The sequence below is a fragment of the Brassica oleracea genome, chromosome C1 (assembly GCF_000695525.1).
Source record: "Brassica oleracea var. oleracea cultivar TO1000 chromosome C1, BOL, whole genome shotgun sequence".
Classification (NCBI taxonomy): Eukaryota; Viridiplantae; Streptophyta; class Magnoliopsida; order Brassicales; family Brassicaceae; genus Brassica; species Brassica oleracea.
In genome coordinates this window covers 7,460,705-7,474,013 of record NC_027748.1, presented here as the reverse complement: position 1 = coordinate 7,474,013, position 13,309 = coordinate 7,460,705, and the positions used below count along the sequence as shown (strand labels likewise).

The 13,309-nt window shown below is 37.9% G+C and overlaps 3 protein-coding genes across 4 annotated transcripts in view; 1 reads left to right on the top strand and 2 right to left on the bottom strand.

The window, feature by feature from the left end:
• Window positions 1-4,317: 4,317 nt before the first annotated feature.
• On the bottom strand, window positions 4,318-8,102 carry LOC106312775 (ABC transporter E family member 2). Of its 2 annotated transcripts, none has more exons than XM_013750423.1 (13): window positions 7,928-8,102; window positions 7,376-7,489; window positions 7,104-7,189; window positions 6,914-7,011; window positions 6,722-6,839; window positions 6,556-6,645; window positions 6,169-6,473; window positions 5,886-6,081; window positions 5,615-5,800; window positions 5,260-5,529; window positions 4,926-5,171; window positions 4,723-4,856; window positions 4,318-4,610 (listed from the first exon to the last, which is right to left on the bottom strand). In XM_013750423.1, exons 2-12 carry the CDS (start codon window positions 7,476-7,478, stop codon window positions 4,737-4,739), a joined length of 1,818 nt encoding a protein of 605 aa, XP_013605877.1. In that variant the 5' UTR covers window positions 7,479-7,489; window positions 7,928-8,102; the 3' UTR covers window positions 4,318-4,610; window positions 4,723-4,736. The 2 variants fall into 2 exon arrangements, with proteins under 2 accessions (XP_013605877.1, XP_013605885.1); XM_013750431.1 differs by lacking the exon at window positions 7,928-8,102 and adding an exon at window positions 7,631-7,714.
• A 635-nt stretch (window positions 8,103-8,737) lies between these two features.
• Window positions 8,738-10,238, bottom strand: LOC106301634 (transcription initiation factor IIE subunit beta). Its single transcript, XM_013738087.1, has 5 exons — window positions 10,116-10,238; window positions 9,682-9,945; window positions 9,451-9,582; window positions 9,247-9,363; window positions 8,738-9,173 (listed from the first exon to the last, which is right to left on the bottom strand). The coding sequence occupies exons 2-5, from the start codon at window positions 9,943-9,945 to the stop codon at window positions 8,820-8,822; spliced, it is 867 nt and encodes a 288-aa protein (XP_013593541.1). The 5' UTR covers window positions 10,116-10,238; the 3' UTR covers window positions 8,738-8,819.
• A 362-nt stretch (window positions 10,239-10,600) lies between these two features.
• The window catches only part of LOC106318363, a 5,888-nt gene continuing 3,179 nt past the window's right edge, over window positions 10,601-13,309 (top strand). The window contains exons 1-6 of the mRNA XM_013756305.1: window positions 10,601-11,107; window positions 11,225-11,353; window positions 11,467-11,587; window positions 11,672-11,764; window positions 11,861-11,970; window positions 12,063-12,187. Coding sequence (XP_013611759.1) covers window positions 11,052-11,107; window positions 11,225-11,353; window positions 11,467-11,587; window positions 11,672-11,764; window positions 11,861-11,970; window positions 12,063-12,187 — 634 coding nt within the window. The 5' untranslated portion in view covers window positions 10,601-11,051. The remainder of the gene's footprint in view (window positions 11,108-11,224; window positions 11,354-11,466; window positions 11,588-11,671; window positions 11,765-11,860; window positions 11,971-12,062; window positions 12,188-13,309) is intronic.

The following is a 13,309-nucleotide window of genomic DNA, read 5'->3' as shown; positions in this document are numbered from 1 at the left end:
AGATGATCATAGTGCTTGAGTTGGTAAAGAAGTGGAGGATCATTTCAAAGTTTATCTTATAACACTCCCCCTTGATCATCCATCTTGTATTACGTAATGCCTCGTTAGAAACCTAGTCATGGAAAACCCAATGGGAAAAACCGTAGTAAAAGTAAAAAGAGTACAACTACGTAAGCTCCCCCTCGAATGAGTAGTCATAGAACCTTTAGAACAATGATAGATTTTCATCTCTCAAATTGTAACATTCTCTTTGGTTGTCTATCTTTTGTATGTTCTTTGTTGCCCCGTTAAAACCTTGTCATGGAAAACCCCAATGGGATAAAAAAAAACCATGATAAGGAAAAAGAGTACAACCACACTTACTATCATATTTCTTTCCCTGGAAACAATATCTTCAGGATATGCATTCCAATCAACTCTCTTCAGAGAATTAAGCTTAAGAGAATAAACTCTATTCATTTATATTATGATATCTAGGGCCTTTAGACTTCTTGTCCATAATTCTCTTTTGACTTAGACAATAGTTTATTGGTCTATTTGGATTTCAAACCAAATTTCTTACATATAATCGTATAGAAATTCGTCTCGTACATACGAATTATTCATTTGTAACTATAGAAGTTACTATTATGATTTTCTTTCTTTTCATATGAAATTACATCTTTCAGTAATGAAAAAGATTAATAATTTTCTTAAATAACACTCTTACGTATGGTATTTCAGGACCAAACATATACGAGCGTCTTAAATAAAATACTTTAAGGATCTTTATGATAACATCTTAGTTTTAGATCTCCAGTTTAGAATACATAAAAACAATATAGGATTGTCAAGAGTTTTCTTCCAAAATATAATTTTTCTATAACTCTTCAGGAGTTTTGATTATATTCAAATCATGATTCTATTGATTTATAATCTCTTGATAAATACAAATGGATACATTTGTTAACCTTATAATATTTCATATATCCCATAAAATAGTTTGTTTCAATTCGATCGAATATGCAGAGTTCCCGGGAACATGATTTTGATATCATCAATCCTTCATGGATTATACTTTCAGGGATTAACATTTTTCAAGTGGATTGTTTCATTCAAGTTCTTCCTTTATTACCAGACTATAAGGAATTTAAAACTAGTTGCATCTACCACATGAAATTATGTCTCTTCACAATTAATTTCATATTGATCATTCTTTGTGTGCAACGGTTCATTTACATCTCACTTGTTTTACACCTTTTAGTGTATGGACTACTGGTCCAAATACTTCTCTATTTCACAAGAAGTTTATATCTTTGTCTATTGCATCTTTCTGATTTGGCCAATCATTTCTTTGTGTACACTTTTCAATAGACTTTCTTTCATGATCCTCTTTCTCATTTATTATATCAACTGCTACTTTGCATGTATAATATCATCGACGTCAATTTTCTTATCGGTTCCATTTTGTTTCATACATGACATAACTTATTGAGATCTCTTCATTTGTCTCAGGTACCTGAATTTTCGTCAGTCATGTTTAATTTCTCTTCTGGAGATCATACAAAACTATATTGCCTCGTTTTGACCATTATCAATATATGCTCCTTTTTCATTTACGAGGATTTATCTTTGGAACCAATCTGTCTACCACCCTGCAGGCGTGACTAGCAGTTTGATATTGTTCTTGTAGAACATTTATTCTTATTGGAGCATTTACAGCTGGTATATGTGACTTGATCACTATAGTTATATAGGTCGTGTCTGACAACTGCTTTAGTAAGTTTTGAAATGAATTATCTTTTGGACTTCTATTTCACATTGTGTTTAGCCCGAGGATCAATGATAATTCATTTCAACTTATTTTCTTTTCCAGCTGTTTATTTTCTCCCCCTTATGTTGGAAGTACTAACTCACTTTTAGAATTCATGTATAGCCTTACTTATAGTTTTCGGGGATGGCTCTGGATTCTTAAGTGTCAATAGAGATTTATATCCAACATATATTTCCAACCTCATTTGAAAACACATCTTCATTTGAAGCTCTGTGGCGGAGCAACATCCAACATTCTTAGATGAAAATGATTGGTTTCTGATTCTATACCAATGATGGGGAGAACTAGTGAAAATTTATTGGCTTGATGCGAATGGATTTTGACTTTGGTGAATAAAATGTTTGTTGAGAATGGAAGTTGTTTGGTAAGTGTTGGAGATGAGCTTAGCACAGGCCCATTAAGAGCTAAGCCCAAAATCAGACCCGACCCGTTAAACAACGATGATTTCGCTAGAAAACAAAACGTACGTCACTATAAATAGAAGACGTCTGACTCATTGAAAGGACAGTCAGAAACGTACAGAAAGTACAGACAAGGAAGCATTGCCTCTTCATCACAGACAAAGTCTTGGACGACCTCGACCACTAGGCGAGCTTGGCCCAGACGACCTCAGACCATAAAATAGAAAGATACTTGTTTAGACGAACTGTTTAGACGAGCAATAGCATCTTTAGTTCTTGTAATTGAACGAGCTTGTTTATTCTTGATTATTAATACCAAAATATCCACCCCTTTACATCATTTATAAATATTACATCATCGACCAGATATGAAAACAACAATTGGCGCCCACCGTGGGGTAGGAGATTCTTCTTCACCTCAAGACAGCTCGGCAGTCACAGAACCCATAGCGCAACCAGACGCCCTGATTTCTGCAACCACCAACCGTCCTGGAATGACAAGCGCACAACTAGCTGCAATGACAATCTCGGACCATCTAGCCAATGGTGTACAAAAGAGTGAGATGAGTGATGGTATTTATAGTGAGCAACAATACATAAAATAACAAAGATGGTGCTTGATTTGGTAAATGAGTGGGTGATCATAGTGCTTGATGAGTAGATGATCATAGTGCTTGAGTTGGTAAAGAAGTGGAGGATCATTTCAAAGTTTATCTTATAACAAATATATGTCTAATTCTAATTAGCATGAGGCCTCATGGAAAGAAAATAAAAAATAAATCTATTTGGATTTGCCTCTTAGATCCAAAATGAATAATACCGTATTAATTAAACAATAAAGGGTTGGAACATGGACTAAATAAAAACCCAACAATCATTACCCCAATAAACTATCTGACCATTTCGATTTTTGAGATTTTTTGTGTAGTCCGCAAATATCATATGTTGAAGAGCTATAGGTACCTATAGGTACCTAAACAAAATTTCAAAATTTATTTATTTTTCTGATAAATAATATCTTGACAAACTAATCGCCACAATAACAATGTAATTTTTTGTGTTTATTATGATTTTTAATCAGTGAAATTATTAATTTTCATAAATAAAGTAAATAGTATAGAACACTTTTTCTTTAGGTGAAACTTTCTACAGGATGGTTATATCCCAAAAGCTCATGGGGACATTGCTGCTGCGGGAACTGTGTTGGAGAATTAGTAATGCAAGGATGTGTTTTTTTTTGGAATGCAATCCATATGGTTTTGCTTTAAATGGGATGTTTTAAGAAGCATTTGGTATTTTGAGGGAAATGTAATCAGTGGATAGGATTCAACCTGATATTGCTACCGTAGTTACAGTAACTTTCATGTTTATCTCTCTTACTGATGCGAAATCAATTGGCTCAGGGAAATGGAACTAATTTAAGGAAATGAATATTAGTAACACTAGAATGGCACCAAACAAGACCACGCCTATTATCAGCTTGCAGTCACTCAGGGTTTATAGACGAAGGTCTAAGATACTACAACCAAATGGACCAGTTACCGACCATCAAGGCAGGCTAGTTCAATAGTGTCATGGGCCCTTGGACAAAAAAGAAAATTATTTTCCAAACTATTATTTTTCTTTAAAAAATCTGATAGATATATGTTTTTTTTCAAAATATCAAAACTATTTTAAAAAATAAATCTATTGAAATAAAAAAATACTTTCATACAAACAAAATTTTGACCCCTTTTCTTACATGTATTTTTTTTTAAAAGTTGGACCCTTATCTATTAAAAAATAGGGGGACAACAGATTGGGCTCGAACGGTCGCACCGCTCTCCCTCTATCTAAGCCGGTCCTGCCATCAGGTGCTTGTAATTATGTATTTGTTGACTGCTTGTAATTCTCCAACTTGCAGAAGTTTTGTATGAAATGGATTCAGACAGTGCATGTTACTTACAGCTCATTGTCGAATACATATGCTGGTTTAGGAGGTTGGGAAGAAAACTCTACGGGCTAGGGAAGATAGTGGAGGATATGGCTTTAGAAACGCTTCCTGGTTATATAGTATTATAATGTTCTGTTAGATTCTTGAAGTTTTCCGATAGAGGCTACGTGAGAAGCAAAAAAAGGAAGCAGTTCAGTCCTTATGAAATCCAAATACCAACACCACAACAGTAAATTAACAACTCAGAAAATACAAAAGCCAAAAGAAACAAAGGTTAAAAAAGATTCAGAAACTCTTATTATTTGCTCAAAACTGATGAACAAATTTGAAGAGTAACATCTCCCAAGGAACTCGGAAAAACAGATGGTTGCGCAAAATACTCGAGCTCATTTAGATCAACTTCCTCACAGCAAAAAGACCTTCATGTAACTCACAATGTTTTGTCCACATCATGCCATATGTTCTGTGATGAACCCATAAAGGAAACAAAGAGAGAACAAACATTTCAGATATTCTCTCTCCATAAAATGCTGTGTGATTGACAAAATGATAATTGGGTTTTAGGGATTAAGAACCTCTGGTAGTTGTCTTAATCATCCAAGTAGTAGTATGAGCCAGCAGACTTTTGCTCCCTGTCTTTAGTCGACTCTAGTTTGTTGATTCTTGGTCTGAAATTGGTGGGATCCCGTCTGAAGGTGATGTTCAGATGCTGCAGGGTAAATATAAATCATTAGGTCCGTTGTTTTCTTGCCCCTACAAAGAGTAATAAGACACTTACGGATAAGAAGAGATTCATCCCAGTGAGCAGTGACTGAGGACAATTTGCAGTACAATCAATGGATGGTTGTCCTTCATAGACGATGACTCGGTCTGCCAGATAGGTCGCCATTATAAAGTCATGCTCAACTACAAATGCGGTTTTCTTCGCATGGAGAATGAACCGCTTGATGACTTTAGAAGCCACAATACGCTGCTCTGAATCGAGATATGCACTTGGCTCATCAATCAGGTAGATATCAGCAGGCTGCAAGTAGATTCACAAAAGTTTGTGTATGCATGAGATCACCGAGACAAAAGAAAAGAAGCCATGTTTCTAACACGAAATACTTCACCTTTCCGAGGCACAGAGCTAATGCAACCCTTTGCAACTCTCCTCCTGAGAGATTAACAACTTGTTGATCCATCAGCTGCTCAATCTGCAGCGGCTTCATCACGTCTGACACAAACTGAGGATGCATGTAAGAATCCCGAATCTTCTGATGCAGCAAGTGCCTAACTGAGTTCTCAAACTTGGGACTGATCTTCTGCGGCTTGTAAGAAACATTGAACTCTGGAATCTCTATGTCTGATCCTTCAGTCTCGTCAGGTTTCAACAAACCCGCCTGCAGAAATCATTACCAATAAATACAGGTTTACGAGTGTCCAGCACTTAACCAAAAGAGAGGATGTGATGGAGGAAGAGAGTACCAGCATCCGGATGAACGTTGTCTTCCCTGTACCATTCTCCCCAAGCATTACAATAATCTGAGAGTCGGTGAATTCACCTTCGGAGACTTTCAACCTGAAGTTTCCTTGTGTTTTGGTCATGGTGGGGTACTTGTACCTAGCGTACGACTGTATCTCCTCGGCACTTTCTTGTGGAGTCTCAGAAACCTTCAGAACAAAAGAAGAAGAACCATCAAACACACAACAATGATTGAAGCGGCATTAACTGCTGCACCATCAAAAGAAAGTTTACCTTGAAGGTCAGAGATTCATCTCTAAAACGTAGATTCTCAGTGGGAACAAAGCCAGCCAAGAAAATGTTGATTCCTTCTCTGACAGAGAAAGGGAGAGTCACCACACCGTAGGCTCCTGGTTTCCCATACAGACAGCAAATAAAATCCGACAAGTAGTCAAGAACACTGAGATCATGCTCCACCACAATCACGTAGCTGGAAACAGGGGAAAGAAAACAGTGTAAGTGGCTTATCTTATATTATATCCCATTTAGATAAAAAAAAAAAGATCAGAAGATGAACCTATTAGGCCTGAGGAGAGAACGAACAACTTGAGCAGCTTTGAGTCTTTGCTTAACATCAAGGTAACTAGACGGCTCATCAAACATGTATATCTCAGCGTTCTGTATGGCAACAACAGCGATAGCAAACCTCTGGAGCTCACCACCAGATAGATTCACAACGTCACGATCAATGACCTGGTTCAGCTCCAGATCAGCACACAGCTCCGCCTTCATGTTTCTCTCGTCCTTCTGGTCTAGGACCTCTCCAACATTGCCTCGAACAGCTTTCGGGATGTGGTCAACATATTGTGGCTTAATGATGGCCTGTCAGGACCGGATACAGCAACTTGTGTCATTAAATTGAAACCTAAGCACCCTCTAGAAACAAAATGTTTACATTATATACCTTTAGATTATCTTCCAGGATACGGGTGAAGTAGTTTTGAAGTTCTGACCCACGGAAGTGAGTCAATATCTCTTGCCAGTCTGGAGGATTCTGCACAAGAAGGAATAATAATTATAAATCAAAATCGTCAAGAGACGCAGCTAACACATAAGAGAAGGTTTATTACAGTGAACCGGCCCAAGTTTGGTTTGAGCTTTCCAGCCAAAATCTTCAGAGCAGTTGACTTTCCAATACCATTAGTCCCAACCAGTCCTAAGACCTGCCCTGGCCTTGGAACAGGGAGCCTGGAAGCAAAGAAGAGAGATTCTATTTGTCTTAAAACAAGAAAAAGGATGGATTAAATAATAGATAAACGAACCTGTGCAGCTTGAAAGTGTTTGGCCCATAGCGATGGGTCGTATCTTTCTCTAAGTCTCGGGGGAGATTGATGATCTGAATAGCTTCAAATGGGCATTTCTGCAATTGTAACAAGAGCAGAAGGTGTTTCAGTGTCCCAGTTTTGTCTACATGTATATTCGGTATCAGAAAAAAAGCATATGAAGACATACCTTGACACAAATACCACAACCAATGCACAACTCCTCTGAGATAAAAGCAACCTTGGAACCAACAGTCACCTCAATACAAAGTTTTCCTAAGAATAAAACATAAGTTAATGTATAAGTGGCAGAATGGAACTGAAATTTTAAGAGTTATAACAAAGTATAAAGTTACAAACTTATGCAATGAGTAAATGACATAACCAATCAAACACAGTAGAGCATCAGGAAATTCAAATGGAAGAACACAAATTCAAAAATTTTGGAGTAAGAATAAGAACCTGTCTTGACCACAGGACAGCTCTTCTTACACTCTTGGCGACATTTCTTAGGCTTGCAACGGTCTGAGCTCACGATAGCAATACGTGTCAATCGATCTGCCATCTCTCAACGATCTAAAAAAAAAAATCAATAGATTAACTGCCTGACAAAGAATCAATGTCCACAACACAAGCCGATAGCAGAAAAAAAAACTAGCTTCAATTGGAAAATCTGCAAAAACTATCACAAGCATGAGCACCAATCTGATAAGAAACCTTCAAGCAGCAACAAGTAGAGAGTAAGCACAAACAATGTTCAAAGGAAACAACTGACAATCAGAGCTAAGAACGATGGATTGGTTACTCACTACTCCGAAAAAACAAACGCAAAATCAATACTTTGAATAAAACGATGAAGATAACTACAAAAGGTTGTCACTTTCACAAGGATCAGTGATGGAGAGGAATAAATCCAAAAAACTTTCGATAGAGAATCCCAGATGTTAAACATAACTGCCCAAAAGCTACGTCGGTGACGATAAGATCATGATAAAAGGAAAATTTGATTAGAACCTGAGATTGATTGAGAGACGAGGAAGATCGGAGTGGAGAAGCGTGTGCCGATTACTTTTTAAAGGAACCAGCGGAGAGCACACGCACTTTGAGAGAGTTTCACTTTTTGTCTAATTGACAGAACAAATAAAAAAAAGAGAGCTTGGGAGGTAGGGTTTTCAGAAATTATCTGCTTCCGACATGTTTGACCTCGTTTGCTTTACATTGGGCTTGGTCTTGTCTAGTTATGGGCCCAACATTGCAAAATGGATACATAGAAGTATCTGTTTTTATGGGTCTTGTCTAGTTATGGACAAGAATTATGCAGCTGAGGATGAGAACACAAACATGTAAGTTGTTGAACAACAATCATTTTACTTCAGTGATTGATTCCAGAAATAGCGAATCTCTGGAAAGTAGGGGTGGGGGCACTTTACCCGATATCCGAATCCGCACCTGAACCCGATCCGAAATCTTAACTGAAGTAGCAAAATATCCGAAGTAAAGTTTAGTTAGTTTAGTTAAACCAACAAAATGAGTGAAGTGTTGGTTTAAGTCTATAGCTAGGTAGAGTTGTTAGTAGAGGTGAGGTTTAAAGTTGTTAAGGTGTGTGTAGTAGTAGTAGAGAATAATCTACTATAAGTTTGTGTAAGTTTGAAAAAAAAAATGAGAAAAGATTTACAATGTAGACAATCAAAGTGTTTTCTCTTCTCTCTTCAAGAACAAAGACAAGAGAGTAGTAAGCTTGTGTTATGATGTCCTTTCTTGAAGTTGATAATAGCTTCTCTATTGTAAACTCTACGTTCATAACATATACAATTTGTTTGTTCTCCACTGAAGTAATAAAAAAGTCAGGGACCAGTTTTGAATATTTAATCACATAATCAATCAATCATACGTCCATTAATGAGGTTCAGTTCCGGGAAGAGCTGGCGTTAAGGCTCTGGAAAAGCTCGGGAAGATGAGCATTGGTGAGTTTAGTTCTCTTAGTGATCTCTTGTTTCCTCTTCTTCTTATGCTTCGGTTGACTGATTGGTATGCCATACTTCTGTTCAGCAGCTCTCCTCGCTGCAGTGTCTGTCACCGGCTTCAACCCGTACTTCTTTAGCTCCTTCTCCACTTCCAAGAAGTCGCTGGGGACCTCTGTGTCGCGGAACAGAGATTTAAAGTCGTCGTCAACGGTAATCTCGCACTTGAAATCATTTGGGTACGCAATGTCCTCTTGTGAGTTTGATAGCAACCAGATGTCTTCCGAAGCTTTCAAGGCCTGAAAATAACACAAACACAATATAGAAACCCTTGCTTTTGGTTTCCAGAACCAAGTTAAATCTGTGTCCTACCTGTAAATCCTCCGTGACGTTAGGGTAAGCGTCTTTGAGATCATTTGCCGCAATACCATCAGGATATTTATTTATTAAAGAAAGAAGCTCGCTCTTGTCATTGACATTGTGCTCAGCCTGTGACGGCAAGAGAGCAGAGTTTCATGTAAACCAAAACAATGATGAAACCTTTTCTCAAACAAGAATAGGAAAAAATCAATCCACCTTGTAAGAGAACCTTCTCCCGTCGTAATGAGCTTTCGGGTTTTTCCTCATACTGTCGAAAACAGCCTTATTGGCATGCATATCAACGTAACACCTTTCATTTATTTGCTCTGGCGTAAAGGCTTGTCTTGTCTACAAAAGCAAACAAAAGAAGTCAATATCAAACTTTCATTGGAATCATACATATATATATCTGAAAAAGAACACAACAAGAACAAGAATCAGACAAACCTCAAAAAGAAGACTAATGACACGCTTGATTTGAGCACCAACAGGAGCTTTTCTGACGTTGTTAATGAGCTGAAGTCGCTCTGTATCGCTAGAAAACTTGACGGGAGCACTAGGTTTGTTGTGACTTATAGCCGCGGCAGGAACGGGCCGACTCAAAGAAGAAGAGGAAGAAGGACCAGCTCTTGAAGAAGCAATGTTTGAAAGAGTAGTTTGGCATTTGACTTGCTGCTTCTTGAAGTTATCTAACTGCTCTTTTAGAGACATCTGACAAGTGTACATAGAAAAAAAAAAACGTAACCGAGAGCCCTTCAATATGTATATTTAATCATGATTCTGAATGCTGGAATTTTTGATGATCCAGAGTATATAAAGCATGGACATAACATTCTAGAGAAACATTAATCGACCGATCGTGGAGAATCCACAAAACTTACGGTTTCTCAATATCTATAGATTCCACTGAGTTTCGACTCCTCGGAGATCTCAGAACGAGAGACACTAGGGTTTGTTTATCAGTAGATTACAAACCTCCCTGATCCGTGATGAACGCTTCTAAAGTTCTTGATTTATAGATGGGGGCGGTGGTGAATATGTCAATTAATTTAGTGGAGAAGTTGAGAATGGGTTTTTGAGTAAATTAAGCCCATTAGCAGTTAGATCGGTTTACTGACCAAAAAAGGTAAAATAAATAACCCTAACTTGTTGACGCAGAGATTGGTTTTGAAAACCCTCGAAGAGTCAGAAACCAAACTGATCACACCCCTCTCTTTTTTTTTGTCAATCACCTTCTACTGCCTCACCTGCCTTAATCAATTTTGCGTTAGGTGTCATTACAAAAGTCCCTATTTCTCTAATAATCTTTCCTTGTCTCTGATCCTTTGGATTCCTTTCCGTACTGCCTAATGATTACTTTGATTTGTTGAATATCCTTCTGAGACTTATTTTTCCTGCTAGTTTGGATTTGGGAGTCAAGTCTTGTCATCTGAGCTCGTATTTTGAGCTGATAGCAGCTCTTTTTTGGTTCATGTGTGGTTTATTGCACGGTCGGTAGCCTTAGCATAGTTTCTTATTAGCATTCTACCCGATGCTGTCCCTGTCTCCCATAGCCTTGATATACAAGTTTCTAACATGTTTTCATCTCTCTCTGTTTGCTCTATAGCTGACGCTTCTTTGGCCCCTGAATCACTAAAACGTACATTATTGTGTCCTTTTACTACCTCTAGCTCCTGTTTTTCCTTAAGCCCAACAGCTCTTGCCCTGTTTTTGAGTTTGCTCTCATTGCGAAAAGTAATCTTCTGCTTCCAAGCAGAGTTTGTATCAAACACAAACCTAACACTGGTTCCTCTCGGGCACTTATTTTGCTAAACCCGATGGAAATATCACTCCCCGTTCAGAAAGCCACCGTTGTGCCCAAGCCTTTTATTAGGTATCTCTCTCTCTATTCCATGAACACTTTTCGATTCGTATATAAGTGTTCAAACAGGACCTGTTTATCAATTTCTTTTTTTTTGCATTCCCTATGTTGGTTTGCATTCATTTTCAGGCTGACGAGGCTTTTAGCAAGGACTCTCTATGATGATAATAATCTTACTACGTTAAGCGACAATAAGAAGAAATCTGAAAAAGGTGACAGCAGAGGGAATATCGTTATGGTGCTGGATGCTCTTATTAGGTTTGTGTGCCATCTCTTCCACGTTCTATCCCCATAAAGTCTATTAGGTGAAATGAACTTTGTCACAATGGTCATTTTCATTTATGGTATTTCTTTTGTTCTATGCCCGCTAGGCGGCAATGGGTTAGAGAAGAAGACTTGGCAAGAGACTTGAAGAAGAACCCCAAGCAAGTCCGAAAAATATTAAGACACTTTGAAGAAAAACATTTGGTCACGCGTTACCAAAGGAAAGAGGTATACCGTATATGCAGAAACTATGCTCTCTTTCAGATTGGTGTTTTACACTGCCGTTTTAATGATTCTCAATCTTTTCAATAGACTGCAAAGCGTGCGAAGATATATAATGTTGCAGTGGCTGCCACAGCTCATAAGCTCCACACGCAATCGTATTGCTGTCTTGATTATCAACATGTATGCTTCATATCCCTAGTACTTTATTTTTCTGTTTTGCATTTATTTTATTTCATAAAACCAAACTTACCATATATCACTTCTTTTCTCTTACAGATGTATGATACTGCTCGTTTGCGTCTGCAGAAGATTAAAAGGAAACTCAAAGATGAGCTAGAAGATAAGTATACTCTTCAGAAGTATGGCTGTCCTAACTGCAACAGAAAGTAAAACTCCACTACTCTTTTTACTTTATAATAAAATATTTGTATTTATGATGTCACTTAACCTGAATAGATTCTCATTTCTTGTATTATAGATATAGTGCACTAGATGCCCTGAGATTAATTTCTATGGAAGACGATGCTTTTCATTATGAGAGGTGCAATGGTGTACTTGTTGTGGAATGTGATAAGCTATCTTCCAAAGAAGTTGAAGATGGAGGTTGTTAGAAATTAAAGAACGAGAGAAAGAGAGAGAGAGTAAAGAAGGATAATCTTATTCACTTGATTGATTTGCTTATGAGAACATCTCATATATATAGTGGTTACAAGTATGGTAAATGGTAGATGAGATATGATAAACTAATAATCCATTGTTTTGAGACCTTAACCCACCATGCATGCTTGTCCCTTGTAGTGGCATCTCCATTGTCTTGAGACCTTAACCCACCATATTGTTTCTTATTGCTTCATTTTTACACTCCCCCTCAAACTTGACCATAGGAACTGGTCAAGCTTGGAAACCATGAAGCATTCTTGACATCCATCTGCCATAAATCCCATTCCAAGTTCACTACCAATGAGAGTAAAATCCTTATGGTGTGGAGTTTAGCTACTGGTGCAAATGTATCGAGATAGTCTTCTCCATAGACTTGGGTGTATCCTCTTGCAACTAGCCTTGTTTTCTTTCTTTCTGGTTTCCCATTGGCAAGGTACTTGATGGTGAAGAGTAGACGGCTTGTAACAGCTTTCTTTCCTTTGGGGAGCTCAGTTTCATACCAAGTATCATTCTTGATCATGGCACCAACTTCATCCCCAACTGAATCTCTCCATTCTTCATGCTTCATGGCTTCTTCATAAGTCTTTGGTACATACTCTTGATCCAGGTTGCTGATGAAGACTACATGCTCTTCAGATAGTCTCGCAAAAGAACATGTTGCTTGGATAGGATGAGCTACTGCATTGTTGTTGAAGTATACTTTGGTGTCCATCCACTGAGATGGTTTCTTCACCCTTGTACTCCTCCTTAATGGTTGAACTTCTTGTTGCATTCCATCTTGATCATTAACAACTTCTTCTTGGATAGATCCTTCTTGGATAGTTTCCTCGTGGATAGCTTCGTCATGGATATCTTCTTCAGGGATAGCTTCCTCATGGATAACTTGCAAATTAGGTTGGTTTCCCCCCTCATGATCAGGATGGACTGCTTCTTCAACTGATGCAGCTTCATCCACAACTGGAGGTATAGGTGAAGTGCTCGGTATGCCACTTGTTTGAGGCTGGCTGATGCCTAGGTTTTCCAGAATGATTCTCAAGTTGTTTGCCCTATCTGAAGATCCTTGTG